Genomic DNA, 20760 nt, shown 5'->3' on the forward strand with positions numbered 1-20760 from the left:
AGGACCCCAGAAAATGTAGAGTGGGATTAAAGTCTACTAAAAACCAGCCAACATCCATTATTCTTCATACTTCAGTTCTTGGATTCAAAGTTAATATGCAGTATTTTCCTCAGTAAATTTGGAAGTTTGTTTTTAAATTATCTTCAGTCAAAAATTTAATGATATTTTACTTTAACTGTATTTTATCTTCTTTTATCAGATTTAATATTGTTAGTGTTCCTGCTCTTGAGATTTCCCCCCAAGATTAACAGCACTAAATTGTTTTCTAAATTTATTTAAATTTATTTAAAATTTAAATTTTCCTCTTTTAGACTAAGTTTATCCAGTTCTTAAATTGGTACCTTTTAGAGAAGAGAGTGAAGAGATAGAACAGTGATATCTACACTGGCTTTAAAAGGAGATGCTTAAAATACTGGGGAATTATTAATGTGTACTAAGTATATATCTGTTCTGCAAAATACTGTAGGCAACAGTTTGTGCCTTCAGAGGTAGTAAGACCCAGAACACACCTGAAAAAGACCTACAAACATTAAGATACCATTGTAGTAACAAATCAACTTAGCATATTCCTAATTTCAAATGACAAAATACTAAAAAAAAGCATTGGGGATATGAAAGAGTTCACTGGGTATATGATTATAAAGTCATTTTAAAAAATCTCTGAGAAAAGCATTAGGAATTATCTAACATATGCAACATGGGGGGTTAAGGGGGTAGGAGAAGAATAAATGAAACAAGATGGGATTGGGAGGGAGACAAACCATAAGTGACTCTTAATCTCACAAAACAAACTGAGGGTTGCTGGGGGAGGGTGTTTGGGAGAGGGGGGTGGGGTTATGGGCATTGGGGAGGGTATGTGATATGGTGAGTGCTGTGAAGTGTGTAAACCTGGCGATTCACAGACCTGTACCCCTGGTGATAAAAATACATTATATGTTTATAAAAAATTTAAAAAAAGAATTATCTAACATGTTAGTTTGTCTTCACCTTAATTTGATTTATTATATGCCTGTTATTACTACTTTAGTGTAAATATTGAACAATTATTCATGAATTTTTTTGTCTTTAGGAGAATTATTTAAATTGTGATTTTTCACTTCTAAAACTTAGGTTTGTTGGTTAATTTTCTGTAGATATTAGGAAACCTTGTAATTAATACTTTAAAAAGACTACATAATTTGCTTTAAGAAATTACCATATTATAGGGACACCTGGGTGGCTCAGTTGTTAAGCGGTTGTCTTTAGCTCAGGTCATGATCCCAAAGTACTGGGATCGAGCCCCACATCAGGCTCCTTGCTCAGTGGGAAGCCTGCTTCTCCCTCTCTCACTCCCACTCCTCTCTTGCTGTGTCTGTCTCTTTCAAATAAATAAAATCTTTTTTAAAATTGCCATTATATATTAAATTGAATTTTAGAACATTTTATTAAGCTTTAACATATTTTACCTTAATTGCAGTATAAGATCAGTGTAATATTATTTCAAGGAAATTAAACATTTGATAAATAACTTTCTTTTTGATAAATGACATTTCTTATGTTAGTAATGAGGATTTTATTCTGTTGACATTTGATGGCATTTGACATTTGTCAAAAATTTAGTGCTTCCGATTTGACATGTAGTGTGCTAAACCCATAATGGAGTCATAATGATCTCTGCCTTTTCATTGCTTATAATCTAGAAAGGAAGGCAAATAGAAATAATAGTTTGACACATTAACTCATTACAACTGTGGTACACAGCGTGTGTACCCTGGGGACCAAACACAGTAGGGAATTTGGGGAAGGTTTCTTTGACTGCGGGATCCTTTACCTAGGACCTGAAAGATAAGCAGGAGTCAGGCCAAGAAGAGAAGGAGATAGCATTCTGAGCAGAAGGGGATGTATGTGCAAGGCCTTCAGGCAGCCCCCAAATACCTTTGCTTAGAGAGCAGAGAGCCAGGAGGTTGGGGAGATTGGATAACTTGGGGGTTTGCTGGGACTTGGTCTACAGAGCAGTGAGGAGCTATTGAAAGCTTTTAATCAGGAGTGTGAAATATCCAAATGTTACAATTTCAGAACTCTGGTTACACTATGGAGAATAGACTATACTGGGACAAGTTAGGTGCCATTCAATGAATATTTTTCACTCTAGGCAACCTTTGTTCAGATTAATATTTTCTGGACAAATATTTAGTATATTTGGTATACTCATTCATTCATTTCTCTGAGGATACATTTCTAAGTCTTAGAATCTATTGGCCTTGTCTACAGAATTTCTACATAATACTGATGTATGTATTTTTTCTAAATAACTTTTTTTTTTAAAGATTTTATTTATTTATTTGACAGAGAGAGATTACAAGTAGGCAGAGAGGCAGGCAGAGAGAGAGAGGAGGAAGCAGGCTCCCCGCTGAGCAGAGAGCCCGATGCGGGACTCGATCCCAGGACCCTGAGATCATGACCTGAGCCGAAGGCAGCGGCTTAACCCACTGAGCCACCCAGGCGCCCACCTTTTTTTTTTTTTTTCTTTTTAACTGAACTTTTCTCTTTGCTGCTTCTGTTACTATGGGGGAGAGGAAAAGTAAGGTAGGGAGCAGCAAAAACTAAATAAAAAAAGTTCGTATCATTCATGTAGTCTTGAAATAAGCCTTTATTGACCTATTTACTTTTTGCCACATACCATTTGTCACTTTGGATACAAACTCTGAATAAGACATAGTCTTTGTTCTCAAAAAGCTGGTAATTCAATGGATTTCAATATGTATATACTGATATGTTTACAAATTGCAAACATGTAAAACTTTGTGATATTTTCTAAATGAATAAACTCAAGTTTAGAACAGTGAGATGACTCCTACGAGCATGGTTTCTTCCAAACAAAGCTCTAAATTTCTAATTAAGTGCAGCAACTTTTTTAGTTAGCTTTCTCACTTATGTGAAAGTCTGATTATATTCATCCTTCAAGAAAAGTCCTGAAACACATTCAGTAAGCCTTCTATGTTGAGGTATCTGAGCGCTGTCAGTTGAAGGGGATGTGCTGAGGCTCTTTTCACTCATCTTGGAAACTGACTAGTTTAAGATGTTTTGAAACAAATTGACTATTATATAGGGCATCAGTTTTTACTAACATGGATCTTGCTCATATAGAATGCTTGCCAAATAGTATTTTTGCATACAGATTTTTTGTTCAGCAAGTATTCTTTCAACTTAGGGGATCCCATCTAGAGTTGTGGCATACATACCATCCAAATATTAGTGACTTCCAAAGTTAAATCTCCAGCCTTGATACTTCACCTGAACTCAGAATCACAGGGCAGGCATCTCAAATTCCGCATGTCTGGCTCAAATACGGATTCCTAGTCACCATCCCCCAACCCATCATCTTCACTTCTTGGCACTGCTTGTTTTACCAAAACAAAAACTGAAGAATCATCCTTGATTTCTCTCTTTCCTTTCTCTCTCATGTAATCCTTCAATCCTGTTTATTCCGCCTCCAGAACACCCCAACTTCATCTGCTTCTATCGCCCGTAGTAAACAGTAGGCCAAGCCACCATTTTCATAGTCTCCCTTCGCTTTTCTTCATAGCACTCAAAGTAATCTTTTATGACTAATCAGATCTTGCCGTTCCCCTCCTTAAAATGCTCTCAAGGTACTTCATTGAATTAGGCTTTTTGTTTTCATGGACCTGTAAGACCATAAGCCATCTGGCCTCTGCAAAAATCACCCATCTCATGTCATCCTTACAAACCTTCCCCCCAACACACACACACACACACACACACATCCACTCACCCCCAGCTCACTTCTACCTCAAGGTCTTTGTGCTCGCGAATCCTTTTGCCTGGTTACACTTTACCCAGGATCATAGGATCATCACATTTCATGGCTGGCTTTTTCACTGATTCCAAGTTGAAATGTCACTCCTTCCAACAGACGTTTTCTTATGATTAACCCAGTATCACTTCTAGTCATTTTTCTATCAAAGCAATCTTTTTTTCCATCATAGTTTTTATCAACTATTTCTTTATTTTTTAATCGTTTTTTGTATATTGTTTTATTGTCTTATTCAACTCTCTATATCACTCTGTATCTACTTAAGATATTTCCTGCAATTTAGTAGTACTCCACTAAAGATCTTCCTAAATGAAAAAAATCTTACTTCATTTATATATTAACCAATAAGGGTCACGACCCCATAGTGCTAGTGCTTTTCCCCACTGGCACAGCCAGGTCTGTGATGTGAGTCACCCCAGGTCACCACTCAAGGACCGTTTCTTTTGGTTTAGCTATTTCCATAGCTTGTAACAGTGAGCTAATGGAGGCAGTGCCCCTGGGAGTTTAGATTCCAAGTGTTTTAATATACTTCTGTTGTTTTAAATCTAAGATCAAGAATTCCTAAGGGAAGACCTGGCATGCCACTTTATGATCTGTCATATTAGCCTCGTTTTTATTAGTTAGCTCAGGAATCCTAAGTAACACACGTATTTTTGTCTGATGATACCTTACTTAAGGAGTGAAAAATAAAATCTGCCTCATAAGTAAATGCCATACATTTTAAATTAACTTCTAGTACAAGGACATCAGTTCTGAGAAATACAAAGAGGTAAAACAAAAACAAAAAAACACAACTAAAAATCCCTTAGGTTTTCATACATTTTGTAAAGTCTGGAGAAGTGTTTTATTAGTATATAAAGAATATTAAGTATGAGAAAGTAAACAGAATTAATACAACTAATATATATAAAAGAAAAAGTGTATGTATATATAAAATGTACATTATGCATTACATAATTTTATATAGTATGTATGAGAAACTTTAAATTGAGCACCTATAGAATAACCAGGTAGAAATTAATCTTTTCTCTCAAATTATTTTTATAACTCTAGTATACTATATCTTAAGTTACATCTTATATTAGTCTAAATTATTAGTAAAAAATTATTTACCAGATAACAAGTTTTAGTTTCTAATACACCAAGGAATAATCACATTATGAAAAAAAGGATTATTTTCTGTCTGAAAGTTTGATTAATGCCCAAAGCAAAAACTATTTCACAGGAACTTTTCTACTTAAATTACTAATATAGCTTTAAAATACTATTTTCTATTTTTGGGAAGCAAAAAAAAAAAAATGCGGCAATTAAAAGTGAAATCACATTTCCCCCATATTTGGGGAAAGAGAGAGTGTGGGTTTTTCCAGTTGTTTTATATCACTCAAAATTGCAATGAACTTCTGAAAAATAAACCCAGAACATAAACAATTTTGCCAAATATATCCTAGAAAATAGGATTATAGAGGCATCTCTTCTTTCTTTCCCCCAAGCATAAAATCAGAGTATTATTAAATATTCATATATTTTTAATGATTAAATATTTTGGCCTCCAAATTATGCAGACAATAAAGTTAGTGTTTGAGTTCTCATCTGCTCATTTCTCTTGAGAAATCTATCATGAGCATTCTATACCAGTACTGAGGATAAAGCTTTAGATTTCTGGGAGCAACTTAGAACAGTAATATTTCTTCTAGATCCTTCAATACCATTATCTTTTCAACTGAACTCTGATTTATATGCACTGGTCTTCAGTATTTTGCATAGGTAAGTCTGCCATCCCACAAACATCAGCAACTGTTTTAAGGGACTACAGATAATTTCAATTGTGTGTCTTGTTTTTTTTATTTTGTCTAATTTCTTTCTCAGAACTGTTTTCAATTTATTTTTTCTTGAGCATATTATAAATAATGTCCTGTGTTTTACTCTCCCTTTTATATCCCTCTTTCTTTCACTTAGTTGATTTCTGAATGTTTTCCCTTTATTCCTTTGATTTTTTTTTCTTCCTAGCGGCACTCTCTGGGTGAAGCTTTGCATAAATCTATCAATAATGTAAGTGAGCGGCACTTACAATTTGTACACAAGGGCATGTTGCACTTTTGATTTTGCATAAATATCATCACTGCTTAAAGCTTTAACTTATGATATAAAAAATACACTTCTGCATTCAGTAAGTCATGTTTTGTATATGGGTTACAAAAGCTTTCAGCCATTTGTTTGTGTATGTGCATACATCTACCACATTGTATTAATGAGTATATTTTTATTACAGAGCCAAGCAAGATTTTACCTCTCATGAATAAAAATTCATTATTTAAAGTTTACTTTAAAAATATTTTTGAAAACTATAAACTAGTTGACTGTTGTAACAATGCAAATAAATGTACGTTTGCTTTTCTTTTGTTGAACTATTATTTTAAGAAAGTAGTATCAAACAGGTGTTAGTTGAGAAGGTTCATGTGATTTCCCAACATAATTTACATTTTGATGTTGTAATTATTAAGAGATTTAAGTGAAATGAAGCAAATCCCTTTTCTATGAATTGGCAAAGCTGTTGTTCTTAAATATGTAGAAATTAAACTTCAAAGTAATATTCCAATGTAAACACACATTTAAAATCTTCATATGTAATATGAAGAGAAAAAAATGAGATTTATTTTTACCATACCCAAAGTTGTTCTGAACATCTTTGAATATTTTTCTTGATATCCAAGGGCAGAGGTCTGCAGACATTTTCTGTAAAGGGCCAGATGGTACTTACTTTTGGCGGTGTGGGCCACACAGTTTCTCTGGCAGCTACTGACTCTGCTGTGGTATGATGAAAGTGGCCATAGACAATATGCAAGTGAATCTGGGTGGCCATGTTCCAGTAGCACTTTATTTATAAAAACAGACTACAGTTTGCCAACTCCTGTCTTAAGAGAATCAAAGCTTGAGTTGGGAGATGTTCTGTGAAATTTTGATACTTCTGGAGTGAAACTATTTTGTCATACCTTTCTAAATTCTTTTTACTATATAAGAAAACATTTTGTCTACTTTTAATATTAAACCTTGTTTTCTGTGTAAAAAATAATTAGAAATACATGAACAAAGGGGAACCTGGCTGGCTCCATTGGTGGGACATGGGATTCCTGATCTTGAGGTTGTGAGTTCGAGGCCCACATTGGGTGGAGAGATTACTTAAAAATAAAATCTTTAAAAAATAAATACATGAATACATTTAACACCATTAAAAATATATATTTAAAAAATCTGCAACAAAGATATTTCAGTGTTGGTGAAGTAAGGCTACATTTAGAAATTCACATATTTAAAAAAAGAAATTCACATATAGTAACAATTTGGGCATGATCACTATATTAAACCAGAACCACTGTATATAAACCATATGTACTAATTGGGGTAGGAGTAAGAATCTAAATAAGGTTATTATCAGAATTAACTGTATTTCAGAATACTTGTGACAACATAGTTACATTTTCTTAAATAGTTATAAATGAGTAGTTATAAATGAAAAAACTACCTTAAATTGAAGTTAAATGTTAGTAACTAGAATGGGAACACCTTGATTCATCTCTTACAAAAAACGTAAAAGGGATTGGTGACACAATGAAATTCCCATTAATTAATTTCCTTTTGTAACATAGTCACTGAGGATCAGTTCTTCCACTCTGTCATCATCCAAACAAAATACCATCTTGTCCGTGCTGTTGAGCAGGGGGAGCATCCCCCACCCCTTCCACACATTCTTTCCCAGCCTTCCATGCAAGTTTTCTGTTACAGACTGTCTTGTTCTAAAAAACAAGTGGTTATGGATACCTTTGTCCTTTATAAAAGCTTTCTAATTTTTTTCAACAAAGAATGAAGGGGTGAGTGGGAACATATTACCAAAATAGCTTAAGGACATTAAGTAGGCATTGTTGTGGTTCTTAATTGATAAACTCACTTCATAGGTTTTCTTAGAAAAATACCAAGAAATTATGAACAATTCAGAATTTTCTCAGAATGGTCATAATTACCCTACACTTAAATTTATTTTCTTAGCTAGACTCTTTAAAAATAGCAAATTAGTGGTTCAAAAGGGGGAAAAAGGAATTAAAATATTCAGGGATCTTCAAACATTTTACGTGAACATTTATCTAAGTTTTTGACATAGTAATAAATTATCTTTACTCTCCTCCAAGCCTCTGTTAGCGGTTTTTAATATTGCCTTATGTATTTGAAAGTATCGAACTGAATATCATATGGTTAGACTTTCTAAGAATTTTGCGTTGACCTTTCTTGTCAAAAATGATAAATATTTTGACTTAACATAATTCCATGTCCCATGTTGACATCCTATCAGATCCGGTAACTCAGATTTGATTCTATTTTGAGGGTGTTTTTTCATGCACCGCTGTGAAGGGACAGAATCCTTGTGAAACTGACTGTAGGAAATAGGTAAAGCATTCCTTTCTCTACAAAAATGTACCCATATTAATATCCATATTAATTTTCATGTTTTTGAAAATTTTACAACACTATTTTCAAAAAGACATCAGTGTTTTAAATGGTAGAGATCAGAGTGGCAATTACTTTTGGCCTTTAAAATTATTTACAAAGTACCTCATATCTGTCAATCAGTAGAATATGTTATAAAATGTATCTTAAACATCTGTGGTAAGAATTTTTAACAGAGGACTAAAATTCTTTTTTGAAATAAGGATTCTTCTGGTTTATTTAAAACCAACAAAATAAAAAGCATTAACATTTAAAATTAGAACAAATGTGTAGAAACTAATACTTACGCTACGTACTTTGAACATATAATTTGAACAACAATTTTCATTTAGTCAACAAATCCCTTTCTATAATTTTGTAATAAAAGTACTGACCAAGGGGCACCTGGGTGGTTCAGTGGGTTAAAGCCTCTGCCTTCGGCTCAGGTCATGATCCCAGGGTCCTGGGATCAAGCCTCGCATCAGGCTCTTTGCTCTGTGGGGAGCCTGCTTCCTCTGTCTCTCTGCTTGCCTCTCTGCCTACTTGTGATCTCTGTCAAATAAATAAATAAAATCTTAAAAAAAAAAAAAAAGTACTGACCAAGGTTGCCCAAACTATTTGACACATAGACCATTTTTGTTTTCTTTTATTTTGAATTAATGAAGTTGTATATTAATATGTATTTCCATAAAATACTAAATTCAGCTGCTTTAATTACAGCTATAAAACAGGAGTTCATTTTACAATTTTAGTATATGTGCTGCCGAAGCGAGCACAGGAGTTCATTTTACATTGCTTTGCTTATTATTTCTGTTTTAAAGTGCCATGTAATTTTTATGTTGAATAAAGGCTGACAATTTAATGCAGTGCTACTAATTTATTTATAAAATGAACAAAGAAGTTTTGATGCTGTATTGCATGATAAAGGCTTTCTGCATATAATTCATGTAATGGTCTTGAGCATGAATCCAGAGATTTTAGATAGCCTTAATATTATTTTGGTGTGCTTTCAAAGTTAAGAATACAGAATATCTAAACCAAGTGTATTTGAACACTACATTGCATGATAATGTCTTTTTGTGTGTGTTTTATCCAGCATAGTTGCAAAGATTAATCTTATATCCTAAAATGAAAAATACACTTTGGAATTCTTTCACGGTAAAGTATATTAAGTATAAAATATTAAGTAAACTATTTAAGTGTATTTTATTTAAGCTAGAGAGGTTTGAAAGTGTGCTTTGATTTTAAATATATAACTATACGACTATAATACCTCATTTTAAATGTTGTATTTCTTCATAGGTTTCATCCTTAAATAGTTAAAGTGTGAGCCACTTGTAGTCAGATTAACATATAAGAGCTCTTTTTTATTATTATTATTAACACATATTATTTGTTTCAGGGGTACAGGTCTGTGAGTCATCAGTCTTACACAGTTCCCAGCACTCCCCTTAGCACATGCCCTCCCCGGTGTCCATCACCCAGCCACCCCATCTCTCTCACCCCCTTCCACTCCAGCAACCCTCAGTTTGTTCCCTAAGATTATGAGTCCTCTGTGGTTTATCTCCCTCTTTGGTTTCTTCTTGTTTCATTTTTCCTCTCTTCCCCTGTGATCCTCTGCCTTTTCTCAAATTCCACAAATGCAGTGAATTTTTGAAGTGGGTATTGCAGAAAATCAGATACCCTGCTATGAACTGACCGGCTTATCCCCCAGTGCACACTTAACTGGAGTACTGGACCCAGGGCTACTACTAGCGCATGTAGCACTGTGTGCAAATTGGAGAAACAGGCCCCTTCCCTTTGAGTCAGTGCAAATGCTTGTCAGGGTAGACAGCTTCATGAGCAGTTTGTTCACTGACTGGATTTTTGTCCCTACTTAGCCAGGGGCCATTTAGTAGCTTTGACAATATCAATCATTATTCTACATGTAACATAGTCTTTTCCTAATGTTCCCACATATGTTGTTTTAAAAGTTTTCACCACAGACAAGGCAGCCACATGGGTCCCCATGCTGGGTCTGTGACAAGGGTTGAACTTGGGAAGAGAGTAGGGTAGGCAGGTGCCTTTTCTATTTCAAGAACCAGCTAGCTGGGAAGAAAATGACTCTACCAATTACACATTAGTGTTCACAAACACACATTTTTGTTGCCCTTTACCCTTTTATGATTTACTTTTTCTTTCTGGGTTGTTCCTAATATTCATTTCATTCTGATTTTCTTTGCATAAAATGGTAAGTCACATAGTATAATTTGTCTTAGTCTTCCAACTGTACAGATATGGCCTTAATTGTTGCTGTAACACTGTCCTTATTTTTCCTTCTTGTTTTTTTTGCATCTGTGGTGATTCTCCCCTTTTTTCTCACCCAGACCCTTTTTCCTTTGTGAAACATCTGAAGCATCCTATATCTGCCTTCCATCAATCAAAAAATCTTTTCCCATTTACATATACTCACTTTATAGTGTCTTTTCTCCCTTAGCCTTCTTGGCCATAGAAACTGTTTTACTTGTGTGTAAACATGTATCTTAAATTACTGACTGGAACACATTTGACAACTTTTATCTGCTTCTCCTATGTTCTCCTTAGCTTCAGACTTCTATTAGGATATGGTTGAGTAATCTAATTCCAAGTTACAGTTTCCTGTTTATGAGAAGAGAAATAGATAAAATTAAATGGTTATATCAAATGTATATGAGGAAAAAAATATATATATACACACATACATATACAAGCGTTTCATATTTCTATTCTGCAATTCACATAATATGCAGACATATTAAAGGTGATGTCTGTGTACAAAAGGAGTAACAGATTAGTTTTCCTTAATTAAAAGTACCTGTCATTGCGAGGCTATAAACAGAGGATTTGGGGATGTTTGTGGTTTTTAAAAAGCTTGAAGGTTTGCAGATCTTTTGAATTAAATCAAAATTCAAAAGTGAAAATCCTTTTTGTTTACGTAAGGATTCTAAGTTATAAATGGATAAATCTGTTAAAGAGTAATTTTTAAATTCCCAAATTATCTTAGTTAATATTTATTGAGCATTTACTACATGTCAGGGGCCGTTCTAAGTGAACTATGTGTAGTAACACTCTTCAACTGAAACAGCCTGGTGAAGTATTAATAGAGCAAGTGGCAGAGCTAGGATTTTAACTCAGAGCCCACATCCTTAACTACTCAACCTTACCGCCTCACAAATAAGCAGTTTAGCTTTTTATACTATCTCCTTGAGGTAACCATAACCTAATAAATACATTAACATTTGTTGTCCCATTTTTATTTCATATTATAAATTTTTATTGCAATGTAACATAGGTGTTCATTGTAACAAATAGGTATATTCCTAAACATGGGCTACAGTGTTCTTTAGAGAGTCCACAAACTTAATACCACTAAAACAGTCTATTTTTAAAGATAATTACTAAAAATAGATTTTAAAGTAGTGATACCTAAATATTAAGTATCTATGAAATATTTTAAAACATTTTAAGTGGATACTTATTTAAGGCAATTATTTTACCATAGTTAATATTGTTGACATGCTTTTTTCCCTTAGACTGGCAATTTGTGAAATATGCCTTGTACTTATTCTTCATTGTGTACCATTCTGTGGCATAGATTTCCTTGCTGAAACAGAATCTGGAGATGCAGCTTTCCCAGTCTCAGACTTCTTTGCAGCAACTGCAAGCCCAGTTTACACAAGAACGACAACGACTTACACAAGAGCTTGAAGAGTTAGAGGAACAACATCAACAGAGACATAAATCTTTAAAAGAAGCACATGTCCTTGCATTTCAAACTATGGAAGAAGAAAAAGAAAAGGAACAAAGAGTAAGTTTAATATGATATATGTTCAAGGGTAATCCAACAGCCTAATAATTACCAGCCTTCAAATTCTTAAGAATTCATTTTTTGCCTCCAAATTATATATTGCTTTATTTCATTGTGTTTTCTAGAATCTGACTTCTTCTGGGGGTCAGAATGATTAAACATACACCCCAGTTACACAGTTAAAATAAGGCCAACATTTTATTTCTGTCTCCCAACATAATGCTTAGTTCATGATGAGACTAATATACCATCTGCTTTGTCATATAGTTAACAGCGGTTAAATAAATTTAGCATGGTCCTACTGAGCTGTAACCACAGTAATCACTTAGTATAATTTTGAACTTTTATAATAGTCTTTCATCAAATTTTTGATTTTCCTCTTTCAGGCTGGATCTGCAAAAGACACATATATGTCCAGGATTTATTGTTTTTTTAATACCGCATTTTTTTTCCTTACAGTTCTTCTCCCTTATATACAAAATTCACAATGAAATTAGATTTGGAGACATTTTTAAAATGATACCTTTCCCTATATACAGCCCCAAAGGCTATGTGAAAAGTAGTGACGGACAGATCATGCAAAAGAGATTTAAATCAAATAGAGACATTATTGGGGGAATTAAATTGTATGCTGAAATCTCCCCATATTCATTATTTCCTTCTTATGAAAACACTAGTTTGACATAGTCTTAGTGTAATTAATTTTGGTTCGGTTTCTTTCTTTATACCATATTTTTCAGTTTCTTCTAAGGACCTTGTGATAATTAAGATAAATATTTGATAGAAAAATGAAGTTTTACTAACAGTGACTTTCCCCATATGTAGTTGTTACTGATACAGATTGCTCTTAATCCTTTATTTGGTTGTGGAACTACCAAAGAACTGGTAGGCTATAAAGAAATTGCTAAAACAAAAAAGTCATATTCCTTTAAAAACCATTAATTTGCCTATACAGTAAGTTCTAGTCTCTCAATCTTGTCCAAAAAGTTAAGGAAGTTTCTTTAGTCAAAATTAGGCCTTATTTCCATTATCCCTGATAAGTATAGGTACAAAAACTGTTAACAAATTATTAATGAAGCAAATTTAACAATACACTGAAAAAATTCTGAACATCACGATCACATGGGTTTTATTCCAGGGATATAAGGATGGTTCAATATCTGCAAATCAGAGTAATTACTGCATTAATAAATGAAGGATAAAAATCACATGATCATCTCAACAGATGCAGGGAAAGCATTTGACAAAACCCAGCATTCATTTATGATAACTCAATAAAATGAGTATAGATGGAACATGCCTCAATGTAATAAAGGCCATATGTGACAAACCCACAGCTATCCTCATACTTAACAAAAAGTTTTTTCTTTAAGACCAAGAATAAAACAAGGAAGCCCACTCTTGCCACTTTATAGTATTGGAAGTCCTAGCCACAGCAGTTGGATAAGAAAAAAATAAATGGCATCCACATTGATAAAGAAAAAGTAAAACTATCACAATTTGCAGATGACATGATATTTTATACAGAAAACTCATCATGTCAATAAGAAAAGATAGGAATCATATGATCAATTCAGTAGATGCTGGAAAAGCATTTGACAAAGTGTAACACTGATTCACAATAAAATCTTCAACAAAGTTAGAGGAGACCTACCTCAACATAATAAAGGCTGTACATGGAAAAACTCACAGCTAATATCATCCAAAATGGGGAAAAACAGAGCCTTTCCCCTAAGGTCTGGAATAAGACAAAGATGTCCACTCTCACCACTTTTATTCAGCATAGTCCTGGAAGTCCTAGCCACAGCAGTCTGACAACAAAAAGAAATAAAAGACATACAAATTGGGAAGAAAGAAGTAAAACTTTCACTATTTGCAGATGATATGATATGATATATATGATACTGTATAGAGAAAACCTGAATGACTGCACCAAAAAACTGCTAAAACCAATAAATGAATTCAGTGAAATCACGGGATACAAAATTAATGTGCAGAAATCTGTTGCATTTCCATACACTAATCACAAAACAGCAGAAAGTGAAGTTAAGAAAACAATCCCATTTAAAATTGCACCAAAAATAATAAGGTACCTAGAAATAAACCAGATCAAAGAGGTGAAAGACCTGTACTCTGAAAACGTTAAAACACCGAGGAAAGAATTAAAGATGACACAAAGAAATGGAAAACATTCCATGCTCATGGGTTGGAAGACAGATTTTCATGCAATCCCTATCAAAATACGAACAGCAGTTTTCACAGAGCTAGAACAAACAATCTTAAAATTTGGCTGGAACCACAAAAGACCCTGAATAGCCAAAGCATTCTTTTTTTTTTTTTTTTTTTTTTTTAAGACTTTATTTATTTGTCAGAGAGAGAGGGAGAGAGAGCAAGCATAGGCAGACAGAGAGGCAGGCAGAGGCAGAGGGAGAAGCAGGCTCCCTGCCGAGCAAGGAGCCCGATGTGGGACTCGATCCCAGGACGCTGGGATCATGACCTGAGCCGAAGGCAGCTGCTTAACCAACTGAGCCACCCAGGCGTACCAGACAAAGCATTCTTTAAAAAGAGAAAAGCAAAGCTGGAGGCATCACAATCCCAGACTTCAAGTTACATTACAAAGCTGTGGTGATCAGAACATTTCACTATTAGTACAAAAAAGACACACAGATGAATGGAACAGAATAGAAAATCCAAAAATAAATCCACAGTTACATGGTCAATAAATCTTTGAGAAAGCAGGAAAGAATATCCAATGGGAAAATGTCTCTGCAACAAGTGATGTTGGGAAAACTAGACCACTTCCTTACACCATACCAAAAAATAAGTTCAAAGTGAACTAAAGACCTAAATGTGAGACCTGAAACCATAAAAATCCTAAAAGAGAGCACAAGCAGTAATTTCTCTCAAATTGGCCATAGCAACTTTTTTCTAGATAGGTTCCTTTTAGGCAAGGAAAAAAAGCAAAAATAAACTCAAAAATAAACTTTTGAGTCTACATCAAAAAAAGGAAGCTTCTGCACAATGAAGGAAATACTGAATAGGAGAAGATATCTGCAAATGACGTATCTTGACATAAGGTTAATTTTCAAAATATATAAAGAACATATAAATCAACACCCCAAAAACCAAATAATCCAATTAAAAATGGGCAGGAAACATGCACAGGCATTTCTCCAGAGATGACACACAGATATCCAACATACCCATGGAAAGATGTTCAACATCACTTATCACTAGGGAAATGCAAACCAAAACTAGAATGAGATATCCCCTAACACCTATCAGAATGGCTAAAATCAGTGACACAGGAAACAATAGGCATTGGCAAGGATGTGGAGAAAAGCTACTTGCACTGGTGGTAGGCATGCAAACCGGTGCGGCCACTATGGAAAACAGTATGGAGTTTCCTCAAGAAGTTAAAAATAGAACTTATCTATGATCCAGCAGTTGCACTATTGAGTATTTACCCAAAGAATACAAAAACTAATTCAAAGGAATACATGGAGCCTTACATTTATGGCAGCATTATTTAAAAGAACCAAGATATGGAAGCAGCCTAAGTGTCTATCGATAGATGAATGGATAACGAAGCTGTGGAATCTGAGTGATGGAATAATACTCAGCCATTAAAAAGAAGTGAAATCTGCCATTTGTGACAACATGGATGGACCTACGGGCTATTAAGTGAAATAAGTTAGAGAAAGGCAAATACTGCATTATTTCACTTATATGTAGAAAATTTTAAAAGAAAAACGAATGAACAAACAAAATCTAAACAGACTTACGAATACAGAGAACAAGCTGGTGGTTGCCAGAGGGGAGGAGACCGGGGGGGGGGGGATGGGCAAAAAAGGTGACAGGAATTAAGAAGTACGAACTTCTAGTTATAAGACAAGATATGGGGATGTAGTCAATAATATTGTAATAACTTTGTATGGTGACTGATGATAACTAGACTTACCGTGATGATTATATCCTAGTGTTCATCAGTGTTGAGTCACTATGTTGTATAGCTGAACCTAATATTTTATGTCAACTGTTCTTCAGTATGGCCCTTAAACACACAATAAGCCCTCAATGGTAAATAACCTATTCATTGATATCATTTGTGAGTTAGAACACATAAGCTCTTGTGTCAGTACTTTAATTTTATATATTCAGTCTCTTTGAAATCTGAATCCTGTTTCAAAAGAAATCAGAACCTGCAATTTTATTGTTATTAGGTAGCTAAGCTAACATCTAAACTAAAAGCCCTTTATATTGCTGTATTTGAAGAAACCTATGCTTTTATTTTTCAGAAATAAAACACTTTAGAAACAGTGAGCATTAGTAGCCAAATATTAATTTATAAAACAGTATTTTATAGAGCTTTATAGAGTAATGGTTAAAGAAATATAACCCTGTCTTTCTCAGAAACCCGTCATGTTGCTGATTATGCTAAGAAAAACCCTTCCTGGCACAGTTTAGTCTCTAAACTTGAAGTACCCTGAGCTCTGTTTTTTTCCCGTGACTACATACCTTCTCTTAGTCTCAGTGAGATGCGGTATGTTTTCTCTGTTCAGTCTTGTAGAACTAATCACATGAGAGGTTTGTTTACTTTTCCAGTTACCTACTTTCACACCTTCGCTTCTGTTTGCAAATGCCTATAGAAAGGTGCTACAAAATGTTTGATAAGGTTGCAGTTGTAAAAGCCATCGCCATCTCTTTCTGATCAAAAGATCTTTTATTATTAATGCCCCTCTCCTCTCCTCTTTTTCCTAACTTTGTGCACACAGAGAAATTATGCATTAATTTAGATGACTTACCCCCCTCAGGTAACTTCAGACAGTGACTTTATTTGAAAAGGACCTTAGGTAAAGGGCCCACCCATATCCCAATTCAGACATGCTCTATTGAATTAAACTGATTTCATAAGGCTTGTTCTACTGAAGTGACCCTACTGATTTATTTTCTAAAGGCCATTTTCTTTTATCTAATTTTCCTGAAAATGAATTACGAATAACTGAGTTTCTTAATAACTGAGTTTTAAGTCTGAGGGTTGCTGGGGTGGGGGGAGGGATAGGGTGGCTGTGTTATGAACATTGGGGAAGATATGTAGTGTGGTGAGTGCTGTGAATTGTGTAATACTGATGATTCACAGACCTGTACCCCTGAAACAAATAAAACATTATATGTTAATTTAAAAAAATTTTTTTAATAACTGAGTTTTAGTAATTTTTTATTTTGTTTGCATTTCCTTCCTGAATAATTTGAGTATGTTTCTCCTGTTTTAGGCTCTTGAAAATCATTTACAACAAAAACATTCTGCAGAGCTTCAGTCATTAAAAGATGCACACAGAGAGTCAATGGAGGGCTTCCGGATAGAAATGGAACAGGAACTTCAGACTCTTCGGTTTGAATTAGAAGATGAAGGGAAGGCTATGCTTGGTATTTTGAAAGGATTATAATTTTGTCATTTATTTGCATGTTCTCCTTTAAAACTCAGTATGAAATCACAGCTTTTTAAAAAATTTTTGAAACACCAAAATGAATATGTATTTTGTATATACAAAGTGTTTTGTATATTTGAAGTTACCAGATGAAGAGGTGAGTGTGGAGGAGTAGAATGGATAGAACAGAAACAGTGAGGGGAGGTCCCCTCAACTTTCCCCGTACCCTGGCTGTGTAAGCAACACTCACTGGTGCTTCTACCTACCCTAAGGGACTAAACGGAGTCAGGACATTCAGACTTTCCATTCCCTAGTGACTGAAAGGAGTAAATAGGCATGGAGCCACATGTCCTTAGACTTGATGGTCATATGGTATTCTCCACTTCAGGATTTTGTTTTTAGAAGAAAACTCATGTTCCGGTCTGACTTTTTATCTAGGTATTTTTCAGATATTTCTTTAATGGGATTTTAATCTTTGAAGTAATCAAATCGCTGCCCTTTTTATAAAGAGATCAGTTGAGATTTGAAGGAAAACTGCATATGTATTTAAAGAGTTGTTTTGGTATTGTTCTAGAACTTTTTATTCCTACCATCTCATTTTCCTTTTGTTTGGTTTTTTTTTTTCCCCCTAATTCTCTTAAGAGTTTTTATTGTATGTTGTCACATTTCAGTGGTGTACCCTTTCCAATAGGAATTGGGAATAAAAAAGACAAAGTGTTGTGGATACTTTGGGCCCCAAAAGCAAAGCCATTTGGCCCAGTTCATTGTCTCTACTGTTGCTGGGAGCCCTACGCCAAGTCATCAGAGCTCTCTCCTTTTCATCCTTTACAAGCCACTGCAATAGCTAGGATGAAAATCTAGTGAGACTATTTATCAGACATTTTTGAGATACCTTTTTACATGCTACAGAAACTGCTGAGCAAAGAATTAAAAAATGAACTGCTGCTCTATCTTTATAAAGAAGCAGCTTATAGTCAAAGGTAGAGGCAGTCTATAAAATTCTCGTCCACAGGAAGCACAGACTTTCCACAGCAGTGTGAGGAGAAGTAAAACAGGCCCAGTGTTAGCACCATTGTTTAGTCCACTGAAACTTGATTTCAATGCCTCTTTACTGGCAAAAGGACTTTTTATGATTTTTTTTAATTAAAGTTTACTTTGAGATAGTCATAGATTCATATCAGCTTGTAAGAGATAATACAAAGAGATACTCTGAGCCCTTTATCCATTTTCCCAAAAACTATAGTTCTTATCACTACCAGAATATTGACACTGACATTATCAAGGCATAGAATACTTCCATTACCGTGTTGATCCCTGTTGTCCATTTATAGCAACATCTACTTCCCTTTCCTCCCCACCGTTATTCCCGGTAACCATTAATCTATTGTCCATTTCTGTAATTTTGTCATTTAAAAAATGTTATAAATGTAATAGCGTGTAACCTTTTGGAGATCGCTTTTTTTCACTCAGCATAATTCCCTAGAGATTGGCCCAGGTAGTTGTATGTAGCAGCAGTTTGTCCCTTTTTATTGCTGAAGGACAGTTGCTGTCCTTCACCCATTGAAGGACATCTGGTGTTTCCAGTTTTGTGTAAGTGTAAATTTTTATTTCTCTGGGATAAATGCCAGGAGTGGAGTTGCTAGGTCATATGATGATGTAGGCTTAGCTATTTTTTTTTTTTTTTTAAAGAAACTGCCCAACTATTTTCCAGAATGGCTGTACATCTTCACCAGCAGTGAATGAGTGACAGTTTTCTTCCACATCTTCACCAACATTTGATATCACTGTGTTGTATCTTTTACTCTGCATTTCTCTAATGGCCAATGATGTTGAACATGTTTTCATGTGTTTATTTGCCATCTTTATATCTTTTCTAACTGGATTGTTTGTAAAAACTGTTGAGTTTTGAGAATTTTTCATGTATTCTGGATACTTAGTCCTTTGTCAGGATCCATCAGGTCTAATTTTGCCCCCATTATTCCATTGAAATTACCCTTCCTGAGGTCACCATTTAACTTCAAAATTCCACTGCACTCCCACTTTTCTGTTCCCTGTTCTTTAATCTCATGTGCTAATCCTGTTTCCCATGCATCTGTTAAATACTGCTGTTTCCCAGGATTTAGTTCCCAGTGCTCTGCTCCGTTTTTCGGTTTTCAGGATTTTCCTGGTTGTTGGGATTCACAACTATGGCTTTTAAGTACCATCTGTTTTGCTAGTGACTCCAAATATGTATTTAAGACCAAACTGCTTTCCTTGTGAATTAGATTTCTGCTTCTTACTGCATATTAGGAAGTTAGATATTCTAATTTTACATTTTTAAATATTAGCTTACCATCTCCCTCAGGTCCAAATCCTATAGCTCCCATTTTAATTTAGAGTATTACTGTTTACCCAGTTGCCCAAGCCAGGAAGGTAGAAGATGCGTTTAACTTCTTTTCTTTTGTTTCCACACCCTATTAGTTCCTTCACTTAGATATTCCCTATATCTGTTCTCTTCTTGAGTCCTTTTGTCATACACAGTTCATGGTCATATCATTTTTCACCTGGGTTATTACCATAACCTTTTCATTGATCTTTTTCCTGCAATTCACCCTCCAGACTCCCATCTGGCTAATCTTTGTTAAGACTCAAATCTCACCATGGAACTTCCCAACTTTAAATCTTTCAGTAACTCCCATGTCCTACCTCAGTGCCTGTCAAGTTTTTTCACAGAAGTAGCCTTTAACACCAGGGAGACTGAACCTACATGGAGGTCTCAGGAAGAGCCTAACATGACTAGCTCCAAGCACAGCATTTTTTTGAAGTTGTCTCATGTTTTAGCTTTAAGATTTTATTTTATTTATTTGAGAGAGAGAGACAGTGAGAGAGAGAATGAGCGAGGAGAAGGTCAGAGAGCAAAGCAGACTCCCCATGGAGCTGGGAGCCTGATGTGGGACTCGATCCCGGGACTCCAGGATCACGCCCTGAGCCGGAGGCAGTCGTTCAACCAGCTGCGCCACCCAGGCGTCCCATGTTTTAGCTTTAAAATGTACAATTTGCCCTTTATTCATATCTCTTTTGTATTAACGTGAAAGTAATGGCTTTCCTCAAAATCTTCAAGTACAAATCATGTTTCAGAAGACGATCATGTATACTCTAAAATTCCTTCAGAGGTACTGCCACATATATCCCAGATTGAGAACCATAAACTCAAACATAAAGTCAACAGCATTTTG

The 20760-nt window shown here is 34.8% G+C and overlaps 1 protein-coding gene across 10 annotated transcripts in view; it reads left to right on the forward strand.

Annotated features, from left to right (window-relative positions):
• The window catches only part of FAM184A (family with sequence similarity 184 member A), a 115340-nt gene that overhangs the window by 77277 nt on the left and 17303 nt on the right, over positions 1–20760 (forward strand). For all 10 annotated transcript variants that reach the window (XR_006384686.1, XM_044249782.1, XM_044249824.1 and 7 more), the window contains exons 10-11: positions 11904–12116; positions 17390–17543. Coding sequence is in view for 9 of the 10 variants with exons in the window: in XM_044249782.1 (XP_044105717.1) it covers positions 11904–12116; positions 17390–17543 (367 nt within the window). In the remaining variant the exon portion in view is untranslated. The remainder of the gene's footprint in view (positions 1–11903; positions 12117–17389; positions 17544–20760) is intronic.

Source organism: Neovison vison, chromosome 1 (assembly GCF_020171115.1).
Source record: "Neovison vison isolate M4711 chromosome 1, ASM_NN_V1, whole genome shotgun sequence".
Lineage (NCBI taxonomy): Eukaryota > Metazoa > Chordata > Mammalia > Carnivora > Mustelidae > Neogale > Neogale vison.